Below are 24,047 nucleotides of genomic sequence, written 5' to 3'. Positions count from 1 at the left end.
ATGCTTGGGATATTAATCTCCTCGGGCCAAACATAATCATAAGGGTCGAGGCTCCCTAATCAAGCAAGCTTGATCCTTGTGCCAGAGGAAGTAGGTGTGTGAGACGGCGTCGATCCACATTGTGAGCAATCACTTTCCTGTTAACAGTGAGGTGAGACAGAGGGGGGGGGGAGAATTCAAATGAGAGAGGGAGGGGGACGTAAAGAAGAAAAGAAAATAATTCTCATTGTCGCACGTGGTCAAAATCCGTTTGTTTTTCTTCTTCCGTTTTACGATTTTTAAAAATGTTCATAATTTAACTGATTCTTTCGTGTTTGTTTTTTTCTGCCTGTTTTTGTGATGAACGTGTTTCAACTTTTAATTTCTCGCATACGTAAGTGAATAATTGAAAAGAAAGAAAACCTTTTTTATATTTGTATATTTGTCTTTTTCACGCGTCACACCCACACAGCACACGCAATATATAAGGTTTAGGTATTTAACGCATAAAAAGAAATAAAACTTTATTGAACACTAATATCACCTCACTTCTAATATATATAAAAAAAAAAGAAAAAAGAAAATGCAACGCCGTCATAAATTAACTTTAATTTAAATATATATATATATATTAAAAATAATTGAAAGTTTGTTTTTTGTTTGTTTATTTTTTTATATAGTCCTGTTCACTTTTATTTGTTTTCAGTTTGTTGTTTGTTTGTTTTGTTGTTATTTATTTATTTATTTTTGTGGCGTCGATTATTCCGTTCTTTTTTTTAACTGACCTTCTTTTTTTTACCCAAGTTTTAATTACGATTAAAGTCAATCACCCAAATTCAAATTATTGGGTTTGTATTGTATTACTATACGCATAAATTCGAAAAAGTTGTCAAAAAACATATATAACAAATAAATGTTATCAAAAGCAAGATAAGTTACTTTTCTACTTAGCTGGATATTTTTTTAGTGTTTTTATTTAATGTAAACGTGCTTATTCGGCTCGAAAAACATAGTGTTTACCGATGTAATTGGGAAAATGCAAATGGCGACGGACTCTGTGTTGAATACGTAAGTTTGAGAAAATGAGTTAAAACTAAAAACAAATTGTACAAACTACTGTTATAAACCCACCGAATATCTGTCATCCTATGTTACAGTAACATATATTGAGTAGGTTTCTAACAGTATTTTTTTATAGTTTTTTAGTTTTAACTCATTTTTCTCCAAACTTACGTATTCGACACAGTCCGTCGCCATTTGCATTTTTAAAATACATCTGTAAACACTGTATGTTTTTCGAGCCGAATAAACATTTTACATTAAATAAAAACACTAAAAAAATTATCCAGCTAGATAGAAAAGTAACTTATATTGCTTTTGGTAACATTTATTTGTTATATATTTGTTTTTGTTTTTTTGAATCTATGTGCACAGTAATACAAACCCAAATTATTCTATTTTTCATTAAAAGCAGTAAAGTATAAGTTTCGCCGTACAAGTGAAACGCTGAAATGAAAACCAATTTTTATAAAGGAGTGGAAATACTTGTAATAAACAAGAATTATGAACCCAGAGAATTTCGGTACTTACGTAGTCAGTCCCATAGATTTATAGAGAATCCTGCGTCAGTTCTGGAAATAGCCAGAATAGTTTTTTTTTTTAAGTTATCTTTTATTTCCAGGAACTTTTCTTTTCTTTCTTTTTTTTTTTTTTTTTTTTTTTGTAAAGGCTAAAAAAAATAATCCTAAACTTTTCGCATTTTTAACATGTGCTGATCCTAGTTTACTCTCCTTAGATTACCACAGTTGTTCAGAAAGATGATTCCCTCATCTGCTTCAAATTAGGGAGTTCAATTAAATCGTTACAAAGAAGAAGAAGAAGAAGAAGAAGAAGAAGAAGAAGAAGAAGAAGCGAGATTCATTAACACCCCATGTGTGTCATCAATAAGGCTATGACAACAGCATATTCTTTTAATCGTTTTGACTATTCGTTGATATCTTATATGCTTTTATATCGAGTGATGTGGTTCTCGGTTGATAAACTGTGTCGGATATATACTCGAGAGTCAAAATAATAAGAAGAACATGATGTTGTCATAGCTTTAGTCATTAAATTTGTTATATCTGTTTTATGGAATATTTATTCTGATGTGAAAAAAAACATCCAATTGTCGATTGCAGAAGTTTGAAAAATTCTGAAAGCGTTCAAAAGACAGCGATTATATATATATATATATATATATATATATATATATATATATATATATATATATATATATATATATATATATAAAGAAATAACACAAGAACAATCTTTGCGAAACTAATTGTATTTTGCGGTTTGATCAATCTTTTTAATATCGGAAACGGTTCCCTGAATTATTCAAATTCAAGTCGAATTCAAAATAAGGAGAAAATCACTTATTTGTTGATTGGATTGCAGTCACATCCAAGTGTTGTATGTGTGCATATTTTCAACCCGTCAAAATTAAGTGTCCGTTGATTGTCCAAAGAAATTGATATGGCAATTTCTCGAGAGAAGTTATGGAATTTTTTGTCATCATGGGCAAGAAGAGATAATTATTATAGGGGAAATAAGCCTTTTTATTTCATATAATTTCATAAATATGTATCAAAACTTTTAAGATTACAATTTTATTAGAGACTAGTTAAAAAAAAATGCAAAACCAGGTAATACGTGATGGCAAGATGAAAAATGAATCCAACTGAGTGAATTTTTTTCTGAAAAGAATTAATTGAAGTTACATTTTGTTGTTTTTAACAATATCAACCAAAGTTTTACAAAATAAAATGGCTAGTCAGAATGAAACATTGATTTGTCAGCATCAAAGTTATTGAAAATTGATAAACTGAACGAGTTTTCTTTATTTTATAGAAAAGAAGGTAGAAGTTGACCGGAGTGATTCTCTTTTGCATCGGAAAAAAATATATCAAACTTTATCGTCAATTCTTGATAATTCTAGTTATATCAAGAAGCAGACGGTAAACTAAGACTGATTTTAGATACTTTTAATATTCCTAACACATTATTGACAATTTTAACACTAAAATTACAACAAAGATTAATTCATTAATTCATACCAACTAATGCCCTCGTAATTCATAGTAGATAAATCACAATTTGAAAATAAAATGAATAGAACTTGCCATTTTTCACGCATATATATATATATAAAGTAAAACATTTTTTTTTTTCGCTTTTGCATTTGCAACGCGTTTTCATATAATGGAAATCGCTAAGGATTAACGATTAAGATATTTTCATGATTCAATTATTGGTGAATATTTTTCTATGTCAAAATGTTCATGAAAATAAAACCAGCATTCAAGTAATTCGTATGTATGACAAAAGTCCCATACTCTCTCTCTCTCTCTCTCTCTCTCTCTCTCTCTCTCTCTCTCTCTCTCTCTCTCTCTCTCTCTCTCTCTCTCTCTCTCTCATATATATATATATATATATATATACAATTTTTTTTAATTTCCATGGAAAATAATTGATCTTTTAACCCTTTTTCTTCTAGCAAATCATTATTTCTGAGAAAATATTTAATTTTTAATAAATTTTTTTGTTGAATTAAAGCGAAAGTTCTGAGTGGGAAATGACGAAAAAGAGAAAAACGCTATGTGACCCTTCACTACCAGAACTATAAAATTCTCCAGGTAGTTCGTGTTTGTTGGAATAAAACAGCAAGTTAGTAACATCATAAGAAAATGATAAAGATTTGTTTTATAGTCATTGTGTATTTGATTGGCAAAAAAAAAAAAAAATTAAAAGAAAATATATACTTTCAGATATTTTTAGATAAGGATTTGGATTATTCCGACTCTGCTGCGAAAAAGGTGGGCTCTCTCTACCGTGCTAGAAAACTACTTACGCCTGAAAGTATCTTGTACCTCTATAAGGCCACCATTCACCCATGTATGGAGTATTGTTGTCACATTTGGGCTGGTGCATCTGCTACTTGTCTCTTACTTCTTGACAGGGTTCAAAAGAGACTCGCCAACCTGATAGGTCCTGAACTATCATCTAGGCTTCAGCCTCTGTTCCATCGACAAAATTTTGCATCCCTCTGCCTGTTCTACAAGTACTTTAATGGTGAATGCTCTGACGAACTACAAGCACTTGTACCCCCTCAACGTAGATGCCCCCTACAAACCCAACAAGCAGCTAAATCCCACCCCTTCACAGTAGAGATCTCTAGGTGCAAGAAAGCCTTCTGCTCCAATAGTTTCTTCCCTAGAACTACTAGATTCTATCTCTATAAAAGCCAAGTACGTCCAAAGATGAAGTACTGCTGCCACATCTGGGCTGGAGCTTCAAAAACAGCCTATCCTGTCTTGACAAAGTACAAAATAGACTTTGTGGCTTAGTGGGGAATGCTCTCTTCTCTTTTTTTTTTCTTTTTTTTTTTTTTTTACATAGACATCACCACATTATCAAGGCCAAGAGGCCACTCAAGGATAAGGGTTAAAGAGTGTACAGTAGAAATTGGACAATATAGTAATCATTAGTAATGAAAATTTGGTAAATTTGATAACTTATATGGAACAGCTCATCAAGAACTTATTTACGTTAGACTTGAAGACAACCATATTGTAGTCAGCCGGAAAGCAGGAAAACGGAAGACAATTCCACAGGCGTGCAGTTCTAAGAAAGAAGCTTTGTTCATGGAATCTACGTTTAGGTTTAGGCACAGATAAAGAGTGGGGGGAATTATTGATAGTGTTTACAGCTAGACGAGTGTTTCTTGTGAAAGTTTGGCGAGGGGGGACCATAGATTGAAGCTCAGTCGAACACTTTCCATGAAAATAACGATACATCAGAGACAAACTCGCAACATCTCTTCTGTGAGATAGAGGTTGCAAGGAAGAGAAAAAGACATCTCCTACGAGGCTACGAAGTCTATTTTGAACTCTATCAAGGCAGGCCAAGTCCTTTCTAGCAGCTCCTGCCCAGATGTGGCAACAGTATTCCATCCTTGGACGTACCTGGCTCTTATATAGATAGAGAATAGCATCAGCAGTGAGATATCTACTGGATCGATAGAAAGATCCCACCATTTTTCCAGCGGCCTTGGCAACAGATTTGATGTACGTGTTCCATTTAAGATCAGGAGTAATGGTCAAGCCCCCTGCAACCTCTCTTCCACAGAAGAGATGTTGCGAGTCTGTCTTTGTTTTATCGTTATTTCCATGGCAAGTGCTTGTCTGAGCTCCAATCTCTGGTCCCCCCTCGCCAATCCTTTATCATAAACACCCGTCTAGCTGAATCCACTGTCAGTAATTTCCCCCACTCTTTATCTGTGCCTAAATCAAAACGTAGATTCCATGAACATAGCTTTTTTCTGAGAAGTGCATGCCTGTGGAATTCTCTTCCATTTGCCTGTTTCCCACCTGACTACAACTTGGACGTCTTCAAGTCCAACATAAACAAATTCCTGATTAATCGCCCCCTTAAGTAAGACACTTTATCAAATCTCCAATACCAACTATTACTACGATATTATCCCATTGATTATTGTACACAAAATAACCCTTATCCCCGAGTGGCTTACGGGCCTTGATAAGTGGTGATCCCCATGTAAAAAAAAAAAAAAGAAAAAGACTTTTAAACTCCCTTCCGGAATTCTGCTTTCCCAACTGTACTGACATGCAGAAGTTCAAGTGTAATGTGAACAGACATTTTGCTACTCATCTCCCTTCATAATATCCCTGCAACTTATATCACCGATAGTAACCCCCTACTTCAAAGTGGCACTGCGTCTTCTTTGGGGTGAAAATTGAATAATAAAAAACAAAAAAACTATTCCCATCTTTCTTTAAGTGCATTTTTTTAAAGCTAGACAGAATTTTGAACTAAACCACAGCCAACGTAGCGTGCTGTGTCACTAAAAGTCACGTGATATGCCAATGTCACAGGTGTAGTCCTACAGTCACGTATTCAGGATACTGATTATTACAAGGGCCTGACAATATTTTTCGGATACTTTAGTATTCGACTTTCCGAGTACCAGAGAGTGGCGAAATTCCTTGAATAGAATAGCATAAACATATAAAGACAATACCTGTAATAAAAATGGACGAAAATCGATTAGGTAAGGAAAAATATTTAATTTTCATCATTTTTTACAAAACACACGCAACATTATTTTTCGGACATCATTGAAAAACTGTTAATAGTCTGTAATATCACCTTTCTTTTCAATAATTTTTATCAATCTCTCTTCATAATGATCAAACATATGCACAATAACATCTCTACGTGTTTCTATTAGTTGTTTTTTGGCATCTAGTATTTGTTCCAATAGTTGAGCCTCTTTCGTTATTTCAGGTCTATCATAGACAAGTTGCGCAAGCATTTCCCAAACATTTTCCATTAAATTTAAATCTGGGTTTTTTTGCAGGCCATTCCAAAGCAGTCATATTCACTTTAGCCATCCATTCTTTCATGAGTTTTGACACATGGATGCTGCAATTGTCTTACTGTAGAACGAAATCATTCCCCATCTCTTTTCTTATCCTTGGTAGGGCTTTCTCGTCCAGCAACTGTTTGAAGCTTTCTCTGTTCTGTGGTCCTTTCAGCCACTCCAACCATATATTTCCATTAGCAAAGATAATATCCCAAACCATAACTCCTCCTCCTCCTCCCATCTGTCGTTTGTTCAGTACAACAGGCTCACTCCTTCCCGACCAAGTACATCATCCATTGGGTCCATCAAACTTGAAACGCTTCTCATCAGTTAATATAACCTTCTTAAAGTCAACATGGTTTGTTAACCACCTTTTAGCACTCTCCAGTCTTGCTCCTTTGTGTTTCTTTGTTAGTGTATTTTTTTTTTTTTTTTTTAGCCTTTGCATACTTCAAACCAATCCTATGCAGCGTTCTTTGTACTGTTCGGATGTTTACATCCAATTCACATTTTTCCTTCACTTTTCTTGCTGTAACTTTTTCTCCAGATATCAAAAGCCGTATCACAGTCCTCTTCCTTCTCCTTTCAGTCCTCTTGCCAATTGATCTTTTTCGTCCGTCCTTCTTTTTCCGTTCAGAGTGTGTCTTCAGCATGTATTCGACCGTTGATTTCGACAGCTTCAAATTCATGGCGATCCTTTTGATGCTAAGGCCATCTTCCTGTTTCTTCCGTGCCAAACAAACGACTTCTTTTGAATGCATTTTACCTCATTAAACTTAATTGTTTTGCCAGTAGAATAGAACAGATAATTGATTCTAATGATGACAGCTAAGTGTACAAGCAGAAAATTTGCATACAGCAACATATACATGAACATATCTCTTAATAAAATAGGATTTTTTGTCATGTCCGAAAAATAGTGTCGCGCAAGTTTTTGCAAAAATCACAAAAAAACTAAAAGTATCAAAGCCAAACTAAAAAATGATTACACTAGTAGTGGATTTTCACTCCTCAACTACGTACTTACAATCTTCAAAGTTTTTGGCACTAGTAACCACCTTGAAGGATTTTTTTCAAAGTGTCCGAAAAATATTGTCAGGTCCCTGTACGAAGAATCGTTATTTCTGTTTCAATTCTCAGAGAAATTGCAGCGTGATTCACAAAGCTGGTCCAAAATTAATTGTATTTTAGATAAAATAAAATTATTTTACATTTGGACACGTGCAATTAAAGAGAGTATTTTTTTTTCTTTTTTTTTTTGCCAGGAAAATACTGAGTAAATTTTTAAATTGGTTAAGTGTATTTAATTACTAATTCACACATGACTTTAATTTTAAGTTAAAAATTCACCCCTCTTTAAACAATTTTTAATGAGATTTTTTGCGATCCTTTTTCTTGATAATGCAGCAAACAATGTTGAATTATTTATCTTTTAGTTGTATATTTTCTTATGAGAATCTATAAAAGCAATTTTTTTTGTCAGAAAACAAACGTTTAGTTTCGACTGTAAGTTCTTCATTTCTTTCTTTTAAATTTATTAAATTCCATTAAAACTTTTTTATAAAAAGAATGTTTCAAGTTTATTATTTCTGCAGGGAATTTATTTTCCGTATAATATATTTTTTTAAAGTAATTTATCCGTATTCAAGAATATAAGTCAAACACATTTCCATTAAAAAACGTGTAAACTAAAACTTTATATATTTATTCTTAAATAGTTTTGAATTTTTTTTTTCTTTTTTTGCATTAACAAGTTTTATAACATTTATATTATTTAGAATTCGACCTAATTAAATCATACAAAAATACAGAAAAAAAACTTTGATATGATTTGTTGTCACGAAACGAAGATGTTATATTCCAAAAATTATATAAATTGATAAAGTAGTTTTTTTTAACTAAGAAACTTCAAATTTATGATTTTTAGTGAAACAAAAAGTTTTAATTATTTTGAATACAAACAAAATCTCAGTAATCGAATTGTGTATGTCCCGAGTTTGTTATTTCTGTCAATAAGTTTCTCCTTTTTTTTTTTTGTATAATAATATTATATAATGTAATGCTCACTCTCGTTCAAAAACATTAGTCAAGAAACACGAACATATTTCTATGCAAAACTGTAAACTAAAATGTTATATATTTATTCCCAAATAGCTTTGAACTTTTTGCATCAACAAATTTGATAACACTTGTAATAGAATTCATTAATTAATCGTTTTTTAGTATTTATACAGAATACGGGCCATGCTGAAATAATAACATTATTATTCAGAAACTCATTCTTTAAATTATCCGACAGATTTTTCTATAAGATTTAATTTGTTTATTTATTGTTTGTTTATTTATTGTTTGTTTATTTATTGTTTGTTTATTTATTGTTTGTTTAATTATTGTTTGTTTATTTATTGTTTGTTTATTTATTGTTTGTTTATTTATTGTTTGTTTATTTATTGTTTGTTTATTTATTGTTTGTTTATTTATTGTTTGTTTAATCCCGAAATTCATAATTGAGTCTTTGCATTATTTGATTGTTTCCTACATTTTGCGTTTTTGTTTTGTTTGTTTGTTTGTTTGTTTGTTTTCTAAATTTATATTGAATAGCATTCAATTTTTATATAAATCGTGTTCCTTAATTTTCACTTTTAATGCATTTTTTTAAATTTTCTGGTGCTTTTTATAAAAATCTTTCATTCATTATCGATAGTCTGACTATTCGACAGATCTTGCTTGCTAGGACCTCAGGCATGACATATTTGTTCAGTGAACAGGCCTGAATCTATATTTACGCCGATTGTGATTAAATCCTTTATTTTATCTATGGAAAAAAAGATTGTTCTTGTTCCGTCAGCGATGGTCAAGTAGAATAGTTATTTAATTTTTATGTTATTCTTAGTTACCATCGTTTATAGTCAAAAGTAAACCTTGCCCTTTCCGAAAATTGTTAGAACTGATTGTTGATCAATATTTTTAATCGTTAAATCATGTGTCAATGCATAGATTCATGAGTCTGATGTGAAGATTCCAGAGTTCGAAAATATACTGAAGAAGGTTAGTTCACATCGGTTTTAATCTAGTGAAAATAATCACCAAGATGAAATAGTAGTCCAAACAATCAAAATTATACAAAAAAATTCTGCATTTTTGCTTTTTATTGTATTTTTAACATTTTTTTATTTTTATTTATTTATTTTTGTTATTTCTACTGCTTCGTGTCGTTTATATTTTTTTCTGTTTTTTTTTTTTTTTTTTTTTTTTTTTTTCAGGCGAATGGTTACGTAATTTATTCCAAAACTTGACTCTGAAAGCAGAAGATTCCGAACAGGTTCTGGATGAAGTCTCGTTTGAAGGAATCGCTCGTTATATAAAGAGCGGCAAATGTAAAAAGATTATCACGATGGCTGGAGCTGGTATTTCAACTTGTAAGTTCATTTTCTTTTTGTTTTTTGTTGTTTTTTGTTGTTGTTTTTTTTTTGGGGGGGGGCTAGTATATTTAATATTAAGTTGTTTTAATGTCAACACTTAGTTCAAAACAATTTATTTCATTTTGACTATCAAAATAATTTCCAAAACTATTAACGTTTACTCATTCATTTAATTTTTATCGCTTGTTTGAATACTTGCTTTGAAACATGCCGCAAATCTTAAATATTGACGTTCACATCGAAGCTATTGTTATTTTGTTAAGGCAATGTGTTAGGCTCTATTTATAAGAAAGCTCAAATAGGTCGGTTGTGAGAACCTCGTACTGAAGATCTCCATATTTCAATTTCTGGTCATGGCATTCGCTATATTTGTTGGGAATTGATTATTAATGAAATATTCTCCATTTCTAAAAGTAATTAAGATTTCTGATATTTTGAAATGAGACAAATTTCACAATGTATTTATTATGTTTAAAGAAAATTGTGATTGACAACAGACAGATAAAATCTATTTATATTAGATAAGTAACATCTCAAGGATAACGATCAGTGAGATGGATAGATTGTTAGTTTAATGATGAAAAATACTATAAGAGGATTGCAAATGATGAATGGAATTAATAAAATTTGTGTTTGAAAACGGTTTATAACAAATATTTGTTGATGTTAGATTTTTAGACGATAATGCTGTAGTCTGCAGGGAAGCAGTCTTATCGTTATGTGTTCTACAGATGGGAAGTTCTTGGAAAAACTCTGTTGGTGGAAAGTTCTTTGCAGTTGCGTTAATAAGACAAGTTTTGTTATGAATGTCTTACAAAGAGGGAGCAGAGATCGAAGCTCAGTCGAGCACTTTCCATGCAAACAATGACAGATAATAACTAATGAGCAAGGAGCAACATCACTTCTGTGAGAAAGGAGTTATAAGGAGGAGAAGAGATCACATTTATTTTGTATAAATAGACTGCTGTATGTGGCACTTCTCCAGATGTACTGACACTATTATATCTTGGATGGAATGGATCTCACTTTGATAGAGACATAGAATTGTATTTAATGTCAGATATTTTCTGGAGTTTTTTAGAATTTTTCCAGCAATTGATTGGAGGTAAGTTTTCCATTTTTGAATCTGTTCTAGTTTCCTATTTCAATAGCTCTTTTCCAATAACTGCAGCTTTGTAGAACTCTCTTCTTGCTGACTGCTTTTCTCCTACATCGAGATTCTAGAGGTTGAAAATATGTATAAAAATAAAAAGGTCAATAAGCATCTTCTATTTTTTGTGATACTCGTCTTTCATTCTTGCTAGCTCCTTACATTAAGTGGCTTCATGCCTTGCCTGAAATGATTTCCATTAAAAAAGTCAAGATTCTAAGACAGTATTCTTCACCATATGAGATGTCATCAACTGTAGAATCTGCCCCATTTGAAGACTCTTGGTGCAGAAACTATCTGATTGATTCCCACCTTTTCTTCTTTGCACTCTCTCTCTCATAAATGTGATGTTGCTAACCTTAATCTTTTTTATAAATACTATTAGGGTATGTGTTCTTTATCTAAATCTATATTTAGATGTACCAACCAGTTATGAAGAAATCTCATTTTAAAAGTTGGTCTTTTGGCTAGGAGCAAAGTGTAATAGCTGTTTTGATAGTACACTTAATCTTTTCTGTTCTCAGTCAGTGAATAAGAAATATTTCTCAAGTAAGATAATTTTTCTCCCTAATCCAGAGTACTTCTTTGTTAAAAACTGACCATGTGACTAACTCTGCCTTCGTGGAGAGGTAAATAAATACAAAACAGAATATTTTCTATAGAAAAAATATTGCCTACACAAATATTTATATAATTGTTACTTTTGGACCTTAAAATGCAAAAAGAACCCTATCATAATTGATCCATTGTGTCATGAGGTTTGGTAAAGATACTTCAGTACATATTGTGCTAAAAGACGAAGTAAAATAAAATATTGATTTTGTAGAAAGAAAACTATCGATGACAAAAAAGGATCAAGAAAAAACTGACTTTACTTTATATATTAGATTAAGGCAACAATATTGCAAAATGAAAAAATTGTTTTCACATGTCAAACTTAAAAATTCAACTTTATCTGTGAGTATGCCACCAAGGAATATATTTGAAAAATTCTGATCTGAGCTATCGAGTTTGTGTCCGAAAGATTTCTTTAATTCTGACAAAGAATTGGATCCAATGAAGAAAAGAAGTTGCAACAAAATGAAGAGGAAAGAAAACGATTGATTTTGCAGAGACAACAATTCTGACCTGAAAAGTAATCAATGTATTTGTTCTAGATATAAAACAGTTCCAGTTTATTTTAGGTCTTTCTTTTTTATTGTGTTTTGTTTGCTGCAAAAGATTTTTTTATTTGATATGTAAAGAAATTGATAAAAGAGCAGAGGATTCTCTTGCTTCTTAATCATAGGATGATTTAAAACCAAACATCCAAACATTGACTTATATAAATAAATAAGTTGCTTTATATATATATATATATATATATATATATATATATATATATATATATATATATATATATATATATAATGAGATTTTGGGATGTGAAACTCAAGTCTAGGACTTCCAGTCTGCAGCTTTCATGGTTTGTCGAAGTTGCAGCATTGTTTGACTGTAGAAATAATTATATTATGCCTAAATGAGAAATTTGAGATGCTAAAACGTAAGAACACCCAAAATTGTTGAAGTGAAAATAGCAAAAACTGTATTCACAGAATAAACTTTACTTTAAGATAATAATACATAAGGAAAATAAAAAATATTAACTAAAATAAACTAAATTAATTAGGAAAAAATACTCCAAGTACACATGTGTTAGAACAAACTTTACTATTAATTTGACACAAGTTGCATCATCCTATACTAAACAGAACAATAGAATAGGAAATAGAAGTCAGCCAAACTTTGTCTGAGTGAAGTCCAGTCATTGACTGAAAAAAATATAAATCTACAGGTGGGAATAACAGTCAATCTGATAGATTAGCTTACTAAACTAAACACTATGTATATATAAAAAGACCAGCTAACACGAATTCCATGCATTTTAGTCTGACGATTCCCTACAGGGATGAAGCACAGCAATTGGTACATACATGTTTCTGTAATCACCCATTATTGTGGAGATTATGTCTTCAGGACAAGAAGACATAATCTCCCCAATAATGGGTGATTACAGAAACATGTATGCACATATGTAGCCATCAATGTTTGTATAAATAAATTTTAAATATATATATATATATATTAGTTGATTTTTTTTCTTACTCTGACATTGATATTAAAAGACTAGTTTTTCTATTTAAAGATTATTAAAATAAACTTCATAATACATGAATAAGCGAGTGACTACATGAACTAATTTACATATTCCTTTGAAAAACGAGCTTTAATTAATTATTTATTCATTTTTATGGTTTCTTGTTAGCTGATTGGTTTCATTTCATTATTATGCTGAATTCTATTTATGCATAGTTTCTACATTCTGCATAATTGTGTAGAATTTAAGATGAAAATGTTTTTAACAGATGGAAATTTATATATGTATATATAGAAGTTACTTTGTCAGTATGTGTGCGAAAAATCTCTCCCAAACTTAAAATTTGATGTATAGTGTATTTGGACCTGTAGTACAGTTTCGATTTGTTTTTAGCCGGTAAAATAGCTGCTAAGGAGTCAAAAGTGAAAAAAAAAGCGTTGACCTTGGACTGGCATAAGTCGACTATACCCGTTTTTTGTGCACATGTGCTAATTAAAACTTATAGGTTAAACAGCGTTATTTTTTGCAGTTTTTATGCATGGATTTAGGTCATACACTAATGGATAAGGCTGGAGAACTATATGTTTTGGTTTCGATTCAAGTTGATAGCACACAAGTCAATTTTTTTTTTTTACTTTTGAAATCATTACAATATATTAAGTATAATAAAATAATCGATAGAGAATTGGCTCTATACTAAAACATACCAAATCTGCATTAAAATATAATATTTAAACATTTTATGACTGAAAAACGCCAAGCGGCCTGCTAGTACACACACACATGCACGCCTCTATATATCACTGTTTTTGTTTTTTTTTTCACTTTTCTTCTAATTTTGTTTTACCTGGGATTGAGGCATCTGTTAAGGATACCAGACATTCCTCTGTTATTTCATACATTCCAACCGAGAGATCTTTTTAAGATTCTGTCTTTTTAAATGTACTTGTTTGAATCTCTCTTGTACTTGGTTTATCTGCCAGTAATTTTTGTATTTCTTCATGAGTACAGTTGCTCCTATAATTACTAGGATGATATGTATGTATATATGTATACACACAAATATATGTGTGTGTGTGTGTATATATATATATATATATATATATATATATATATATATATGTGTGTGTGTAATGAACGTGTTTTCTGTATGTGTTAGAGAATACCAGTATATATGTATATCAACGTATGTGTGTGTGATAGTAGAGGATAGAACATGTCTTAGTCGATCATATATGTGATTGTCATTCCTTCACAAATATCGAACTAATCTATGCAGAGATTCATCATTAGGAGAAAAACTACTTGTGATTGGTCTGTTGCCAACAAACAATCTTTTTCTGACTTTCTTAAGGTCAAGAGAAGTAACCATGAAACACGACTTTCTCCTTAAACGAATAAAAGTCAAAACTATTGGAAATTACATCTTCATTTTCAAAAATGAAACGAGAAATCCAGAAGTTAAAAGAACACTAGTCGAACCAATTCGTATCTAAGGCTCAGTCAGCTGCTGATCTGTGAATATTCTAAATCTTTTTTCTTGCTTATATGAAACATTACTAGACATTTTCAAAGTAAAGAACGACCATAATTCATAAGTCGTAGAATGATTATTGATTCAAGTTAGACACAAGGTCAGTTTTTAATGTGTGGAAAATCTGTCTCTTCATAAAGGCATACTCTGTTCAGGGGAAAAATTTCAATTGCCTCAGTCTATAAGGATTTTTCCTTAATTGATCGAATACAGGACAAATAAAGTGTATCATAACATATACTACACTTGAATTACTTATTTGCTATGAAATAAAAACTAAAAGTTTAAGTTAGACACAAGGTCATTAAAAATGTGGTGAAAGTGGGTGCTGTTTGCTTAGATATTTGCCTCCCTCCTATCGCAGAAAGATGTGACATGAGGCCGAAGGTGGGAAAAATAGACCTGTAGACAAGAACTGGTGTACTCTGGCACCTTTAAAATTGTTTGAGCAGTCCTGTCAGCACTTCACAGTGACTGCATGACAGGAAGTTAGTTATAAACATAACAAATACTACAGTGCAACACAACCAGCATATATATCATGTATATTATCACTAGGGCTAGAGAATATTTTTATCATTGTTTTGACTCTCAAGTATATATTTGTGTATGTTTGGATTCTTAATCCGGCAGGGGGATGTGATGCGTCTAGTGTGTTAGGTATAAGTTAGTGTTAAGTTCATGCTTGTATGCCTTCTCGCTTACATATAACACCGCTGGCTAACCTCACGGTGAAAAGGAAGCAGCTATGCATAAGTTTTCCCTGCCAGTACATAGCCTCTCTGTCATAAAGACTCCTACAATGCCTCCACGTTGGCCACACATGGTAACTGGGTGCCTTGTGGCCCCAGGCTAAACCTGTAGATCTCGGAGTAGTAGGGGACCCCAGAGGTAGTGCGTGATGGCCCACCAATGTGTGGACACGCCCTGGCACACTACCAACCCCTACCCCACTGTCTTGTGAGTGGCCTTGGTTGGGCAAATACTAAATGAACCAACACAAAAATCAAACACCATTGCCTTGTCGGCCTTATCACAGCAAAAGGCTAAGAGATGGGAACTCTGACTTCAAATCCTACTGCTGCTTTGCAGTTTTCATAAAAAAGCTATGGACCTCATCCAGAAAGAAAAGGTGTAGTAGTGGACACAATAGGATGACTGCCTACCTCACTGAGATTACTTTCGGCCAGAAGCTGCGGCCTCCTCTGCTGCCAGTCATTGTGGGTTTGCTCCACTGGAAATGAGCATTGGAGGTTCAGAGGGTGTTTTTCTGATGCGCAACAAATACTACACCTAAACTGCACAAGCAAGTTAGGAGCCAAGGTGGAAAGTCCTGTACCAAAGGATAAAGCACTTCATCATCATCATCATCATCATCATCATCATCATCATGATGATGATATCCGACACAATTAGACACAATTAATCAACTGAGAACCACATCACTCTATATAAAAGCATATAAGATATCAACGGATACACACTCAAGAGTCAAAACAATGAAAAGAATATGCTGTTGTCATAGCCCTAATTATCACACGCGCAGTCATCATGGACCAGTCTCTACCGATCTGATTGGTATGAATGGATTCTCAACTGGCATGATTGATGCAAAAAAAAGGAAGATTTCTTCGCAGTTAGTCATTCTCTATATATTCTTATCCAGAATTGGTATACTACAATTTGATTATAGCCAATAGGCTAAGGATATCTGATTGTGTAGAATATTACTTACCGTCGGGTGCGTATCATTACACACCTATGCATCTTCTGTTGTAACTCAGATTGTTGTTAATGTTTATGATGTTAAACTTGGCTGTTGATAGAAAACCAAGTAGATGTTTTAAGATGTTTTATTTAAGAAAATTAAAATGCGTGTGTATGAGAGAGAGAGAGAGAGAGAAAGAGAGAGAGAGAGAAAGGAAGAATTCGAATGAGAGATAACAATAACATAAGACAAATAGGCCGACTTTCAGCTACACTGTATGCCATTCCTGCTGGGGTTGGCCGGGGCAATGACATTTCTTTGTGTGTTCAGTCCGTGTCAACAGGCTTTCATAGAAGTCACATGATTTCTTGATTTCTGCTTTTAGATCCCCGCCCCATCTTTTAGATCCCCACCCCATCTTTTAGGGCGCCACTCCATCTTTTAGGGCGCCATCTTTCTGTTACTCCACTTGCTATCTAACAAATGTTTTATCAACTGGATGAATCGGCTGTCTGTTATTAAAAAAAAATGGATATTCAATTTTTTTTAATTTGGTTGAGAAAAAAAATGTCAAATGGGACACTTTCGGTTCTTGAAACTGTGCCCCACGACTGGATTGATGCCATTTTGGTTTCAATTTATAAAACTGATCAACGGAATGAACATGTAACATATTTTCTTTTGTTGGAAAAATTATAGCACATCTCAGCTGCTTCATACAGTACATATGTCAGCTGTCACATTAGAATGCGACTTGCATGCAGACCTTGGCACCAATGGCATGAGTTCCAATGCAGGGCAAGACCAAAAGAAATATTTTGTTGGAAGCAAACTTGCAACTTATTTTACTGCATTGCTCTTTCATCTTTTCTTCTTTTTTTTTTTAACTTTTATTCATTTCCATTGAAGTATCAGGGCTATTGTGGTAGGGGCCCAGATTTATAGAGGTCAAACTTGCTGGAGGAGTTAAGCAGCAAAATATTTTTTCATGTCACACTTAAATTTCTGCACGCTGGTACCATTGGAGATAAAAGGGAACAAGAAAGGAATTCCAAAAGAAAGCAGTCCAGAGAAAGAAGCTATTAGTGTAGAAAGTTTTTTCTGACATCTAGGGACCTTTGCAGTGAATGAGTAATATTTTACCGTGAGTTAGAAAGGTTGGGGGTATTTTCGTTTATGGAATAAAAGTGCAGTAAATTCATAGGAACACATTTCATGGAAGTACTTATAAAACAAGCACAGGAATGCAGTGATGCAACAGTGGCTGGAGCTTGGTAGACTATGCAGGATATATTGAATATTTTTTTCAATCTGTCCTAGAGAGTGAAGCTAGTAGTTTGTGCATTAACCCAAATGTGGTAACAATACTCCATGTATGGATGAATAGTGGCTTTATAGCGATATAAGATATTGGCAGATATAAAACGTTTTCTAGTCCAATAACAGGAGTCTAATCGGCAATATCTTCTTTGTACTTATTCCACACCTCAGTATATTTTATGATATAGAAATATACAAACTTTATAGGTTATGCTCAATAATTGCTATACATTTGTCAACCTTATTAATGTTTTCATAGAGGTATTTATGTGAAGTTAACTGTGACAAAGAAATTGCTCAGAAATTGTTTCAGTTGGAAAATGTGGTAAAACTTGGTCACCTAAGTTTCTTATTCACTATGATACAATGTGTAGTGTTTCAAATTCAAAATGTCAAGCATTTATATATCAGATTTAGATTTATTGTTGGTTATTCAATCTTTTGTTTTTCAATAGCAAGATGATGGTATCTTTTGTAGTGATAACGGACTTGTTTTATACGCTCAAGGTCGACCTTGTAAATCACATGCAAAAGGAATTACACATTCCCATGAATGCAACAATTTTCAGGCCGACCATCAATGTTCAGAGAAAGTATACTGTCATTCAACTATCTTTCTTCTTGTTATACAATCTTATATCTTATATAAGAGTGCGATATATTCTTAGCTGGACTACTGCTGCTGCATCTGAAGAGGTACCACTCACAGCATTCTTTCTTGCCTTAATAAAGTTCGAAATCAAATTTGCAATCTAGTGGGATATAATCTCTTCTATTCTCTACATCCCTTTCCTTACAGAAGATACATTGATGACCTTTCTTTACTCTATAGAAAGTGCTCAACTGAGTTTCAGTTGCTGGTTCCTCTTTGTAAGACATTTACAAAAACTCATCTGCCTACCACAACTGCAAAAAATTTCCTTTATTCTTCCATGTGCCTAACATCAATTTTTATAAATAGAGTTTCTTTGCACGAACTTCTTATCTGTGAAACATGTTACCATGGTGTTGCTTCACTGTGAGCTACAACGTAGTCCTCTTCAAATCCAGAGTCAACAAATACTTTTCATAAACCGTCTTTGTATTTCATCAAGTGTTGTTCATTCTATTCATTATTTTCAATCCTCTCATAATATTCTTTATCAGTCAACTGACAATCTATCAATCTCACTCATTCTTATCCTTGAGTAGCTTTTAATGTTGATAAGTGGTGACTCATTAGTAATTTTTTAAATATACACTTATATCATAAATCACTGCTTAAAGCAAACATTTATGAATAAATATTTGAAGATATTAAGATCTTGGATCCTTTCTTCGAAATTACTTGATTAAAATTAAATTAACAATCAATTACTTGATTAAAATTAAATTAACAGAAATGGGTTGATATGCCATAAAATAAAACAAATATTGCTGATCTTAGTATTCTTTTATTTATTTTTTTTTTCTTTTATTTATTTTTTTTTTTTTTGTGTAACCATAGCTGCAGGAATCCCTGACTTCCGTAGTCCAGATACAGGACTCTACCATAATTTGCAAAAGTACAATCTGCCACACCCACAAGCAATATTTGAACTGAGTTTTTTCAAGGTGAGTCGCATTTTGCTATCAATTTACATACTTTAGAAGTTTAAAGCTTATAAAGTGTATAATGAGTTTATGACATTTCTGAAATGTCCTCCCTTTTGATTGTAGTATGTTGCCGTCCTATGCAGTTCTGGGAGGTTAAAGCTCCCAGGCTTTGCCTTCTTTCTTTGAGAATGGGTTAGTTTATTGCTAATTGCCTGAAGTGCCTCTACTGGAAAATGCTGATGGAACTGCCCAGACAGTTTTTTTACAAACCAGGGTGCTCCTCCTTTGGGACAGTGACTCTTCAATCCCACTTTCCGACTCATGTCACATCTTCTAGCTGTGGAAGAGAGATAATTTGCAGCTTAGATTTCATTCTATGCATGTTAGAAATTTAGATGCAGAAATCAGGTTAGCTGAAGATAAAAAAGATGCCATACTATTTCATTCAGATTTATGTGACTTGAATAGGATTTAGTCGATGAAGCACTAAAGAGAAAGAAAAAATGATGTACTCAGCACCACCACAAATAAACATCATCACACACTGCAGTTCTTTGAGTTATTTTTTTAATCCATGTAAACAAGTTTTCCTCTTTTTATATTCTTCAATATCCTTCACCTTCATTTGCTTTCATACGATTTGGTTAAATTAACTTCGAATTCTTAATGTGAGTCTCCAGTTCTAATCGCATCAGAAATTGTCTACTTTGAATATGGAAAATATAAACAGAATCTTTTTGCATCCGGCAAATGATGCTTTGCTTTCTCATGCACCAATGTTCTGCATGCTAAACAAAAATAGTTTTCCTCACAAATATGGTAAATAACCCTTACAATCTCTGCTGGCAGACTATATTAATTTTTTAGAATTCTTCACATTTCATGTGGCACATATTTTACTGGATTATAGAAATATTGTTCATCTCCATATTTGAATGACAGATAAAAATCAATTTTAATAACGTGTGAATGTTGGAAGTGATTTCTTCAGTTTCCATTTTGGTTATTTTGATTCTGATAGGGAATTAAAAGGATTTGACTGGCCAATAGAAAAAGGTTATTAGAACTGATTTGCATATGCTCAGGGTATTATATCACTAATCTTTCAGTGAAGGGGGTTTCTGAATTTAGAAGAAAGTAAAATTTCGATAACAAAACAAAATGGTTGAATTTTTGTATTCCTACTTCAGTTATTCTGAAGATATATACAGCATAATCACATTAGTACACCGGTTCATATTAGATCACTGAAGTTAAACAACATTGAGCCAGGTCAGTACCAGATGGCTGACCATTTGGACATCAACACATTTCTACAAGAACTGCAAAAACCTAACATTGTCATCTCCCCTGACAGGGGTATACATGTGACTGCTTGTGAATTTAATATTCCCTTAAAATTTCCTTTTTCAGAGAAAGCTGGTTCAACCCACCTAATGTGAATACAGATGGCTGGTGCTGGTAATTCTGAAAGATAATTTAAATATTTGACTTTCAAAACTTATTTAGGGATGTTGATTTCAAAAAATTTGTAACAAATTAATTCAGACTGCCCTTATTTCTACAGACCAGAGTTGCCATGGGAGATTAGCTAGGAAGTAAATGACAATATGAAAGTGTGTGTGTGGTAGTGGTGCAGAGAGATTGAGGGATAAGCAGTTATGACTAGCAAAAAAAAACAATGGTTGAGCAGATCTGGAATTGTCTGACTTCAAAGCGACAGTTGAACATGCATGATTATGCCAAGTAGATATTTTTGACAGTCCAAAAGAGCTCAATAAAGGGAGCAATAATTTTTGCTCAGTAGAGATTATTTTTGGACATCACACAGTTAATGTTGTTCATGTGTGTTTAGATTATTGTCAGTAACATTAGTCAAACATTCTTATGTGGTTTTAAAGTTTTGCCATTTGTTTTACGCTGCTGCTCTGTTTGCTTGATGATTGACACCAGCACTTAATTGAATTGGATCGGATACTATTGCTACTACTACAACATAACAACTTTTGCTTATGGAGTGAGCAAAGGAAAAGAAAATAATCAAACACCAGAAAAAGCGAATGTACTGCGAGTTGTTATTGTTTGTGTTCTCAATTTATCACTACCATTTGCTTTCAGTGTTATACTGACCAAATGATGCTGGAGGTGAAGGGTCAAATGAGAAAATTTGGAAAAATAAAATGTTGTGTTTCCAGTAAAAGTGAGCTAAGGAACAGAATATGGCTAGTTTTGGCAGTAAGCTGAAAGTAGCTGAGAGACTATCGAACATTTAGGATTTCCAGTCAACAGTAGATATATTTAGGGGACACTGGCTGCGCAGACAGATAGGTTAAAGCAAACAATGAGAGAGGGATCTTGGAGAGATTGACGGCAAAATTTGATTGAATCTTGTGGGAAAGCAAGAAAGGACGAATGACAGTTAGTCTTAAGCTGAGATCCTGGACTCGGTAGATGGACATTTATCTCAGAAATAGAGATGCTAGCGATGGGATGCTAATGATACACACACATGCATGCGCACGTTCAACAAGTCTTGTATACAATGTCTATGTCTGCATTTATATTGTATTTTTAAAACGTATGCAAATTGTAAACAGTGTTCGTGCTTGGCAACCACCAATTCTAGAATAGCTAGAATAATATGAAAAGTCGCAGCACAAGAAAATTTAACCTTTTCAGCTGATCAAAAGACAACGCCATCAAAGAACCAAAACAAACCCCTCCTCTCCACAAACCCCAGATTTATTGTACCAAAATGAAAGGGTGTCAATATCATCATGTATGTCATTTATCATTTTCTAGGGATTGCTCTCTTGCAATTTGGTTGCAAAACAAGACTCTGATTATCCCAGTGTGACAGTTTGTAGCGTATCATGCAACAGTGAAATGCTTTTTTTCTTTTTGTTATCATTTTGTTCTAGCTGAGGATGGGGCATTCTACTAGATGCTCATACATTCTAGCCAAGAGATCTTTTTAAGATTCTAATCGACCCTTTAAGTGTAATTGTTTGTATCTGTCTTGCACTTGGTTCACTGGTTATATTTGTCATGTAGTTTTTGACATTCTTTTTCGTTAGTTTGGTTACTCCTATAACTACTAGGATGATTAGGACTTTCCTCAGATTCCAGTTACTTTTCATTTTGTACATAAGACTTTAGTATTTCCTTATCTTTTCTGCATAAGTGTAGATATATGATTTGTCAAATATGGAGAGTTTCAACGCACACAAAAAATATGGTTACCTATGTCTCCAACGTTTGCTGGTCAAAAAATGAATGATAACTCTATATTAAATTCAAATCGTAACATAAACCTCTTTTTTCAAACTCAAATAATATTTAATATAAATAAGCTTGGATAATTAGCTTTAACTTTTCAAGTTAATTTTTTAAAAAGTAGAAATAAACAAAAAATAGTTGTTTTTTTATGTGAAATGTTTAGCTTAAATACTATGATTTTACCTGAAATTCACAAATAATTTCTTTCCATTTTTACAAAACTAAAAAAATCCTTTGTATTCAGAAGGAACTCTTGTTCAAACAACACTAGAACAACACTAGAACAACACTAGCAAAAATGACAAAGCACTTTCTCCTAAATCTCGTTCTTGTCTTCTCACATCGAATGTGTTTTTCCGGCTGCCTCAATTATTGAATCTCATCTTTGAAAACGGGGCATAGATTGAAGCTCAGTTGAACATTTGCCATGAAAATAACGATAAAAAAGAGACAAACTCGCAACATCTCTTCTGTGAGATAGAGGTTGCAGCGAACAAAAAAAGGACATCTCCTACGAGGCTACAAAGTCGATTTTGAACTCTATCAAGGCAGGACAAGTCCTTTCTAACAGCTCCTGCCCAGATCTGACAACAGTATTCCATCCTTGGACGTACCTGGCTCTTATATAGATAGAGAATTGCATCAGCAGTGAGATATCTACTGGATCGATAGAAGGATCCCACCATTTTTCCAGCAGCCTTGGCAACGGATTTGATGTATGTGTTAAGATCAGGAGTAATGGTCAAGCCCAGAAGTTTGTCAAAACATGAGGCCTCTCCAAGACGAGAGCCATTCATTTCAATTGATGCCAGATGGAGATCAGAACGCTGATGATGTAAAGAGAGAAGCTTGGTTTTAGATGCATTAAAAGAAACCAGCCACTCCTTTCCCCATTGTACCACATGCTCAAGATCAGAGGAGAGAGAATTGGAGAGAACTTGGTCGTTTACTGTCTTAGATGTGCTACCATAGATGGTGGTGTCATCAGCATAAATGTCTACAAATGATGTAAGGATGTGATTTGGAAGATCGTTAATCAGGAAAAACGTTGAGCCCAGGATGGACCCCTGAGGGACTCCAGCATTAATACTGTGAGCTTTTGATTTCTGCTTATCAACTACTACTCTTATGAACCTATCAGAGAGAAATGATTTAATAATTGAGAAGACATTTCCAGCTATACCATAGCTGGAGATCTTGTAAAGTAAACCTTTATGCTATATCCTATCAAAGGCCTTTTATATGTCAAGAGCAATTGCCTTAGAAAGGTTGCCTCCGTCAAGAGATTCACTAATCCTATGAGATATAACTGTAAGCACATCTGCTGTAGATCTAGCAGAACAGAAACCATATTGTGTGTTACTAAGAAGGTTATTTTTGCTGAGATGGTTGATTACTCCTCTAACACAGATTCCAGCAACTTACTCATGACGCACAGGAGACTTATTGGCCTATACTGAGAGGGGGATGAGCGATCACCTGAATTCTTAAATACAGGGCATACTGATGAGAT

At 33.1% G+C, this 24,047-nt stretch overlaps 1 protein-coding gene across 2 annotated transcripts in view; it reads left to right on the top strand.

Moving 5' to 3' along the window:
* LOC145247405 (NAD-dependent protein deacetylase sirtuin-2-like) overlaps positions 1-24,047 on the top strand; it is a 307,963-nt gene that overhangs the window by 226,387 nt on the left and 57,529 nt on the right. The window contains exons 1-3 of one of the 2 annotated variants that reach the window (XM_080109111.1): positions 221-373; positions 9,673-9,828; positions 19,167-19,273. In XM_080109111.1, the coding sequence (XP_079965237.1) occupies positions 340-373; positions 9,673-9,828; positions 19,167-19,273 (297 nt within the window). In that variant the 5' untranslated portion in view covers positions 221-339. Of the gene's footprint in view, positions 1-220; positions 374-9,672; positions 9,829-19,166; positions 19,274-24,047 lie in introns of those variants that run through there. The other variant, XM_080109110.1, reaches the window with a different exon arrangement.

The sequence above is a fragment of the Euprymna scolopes genome, chromosome 25 (genome assembly GCF_053919585.1).
Source record: "Euprymna scolopes isolate OS-2025 chromosome 25, ASM5391958v1, whole genome shotgun sequence".
NCBI lineage: Eukaryota > Metazoa > Mollusca > Cephalopoda > Sepiida > Sepiolidae > Euprymna > Euprymna scolopes.
The sequence above is the reverse complement of the archived record's forward strand: the minus strand, read 5'-3'. Positions and strand labels throughout refer to the sequence as shown.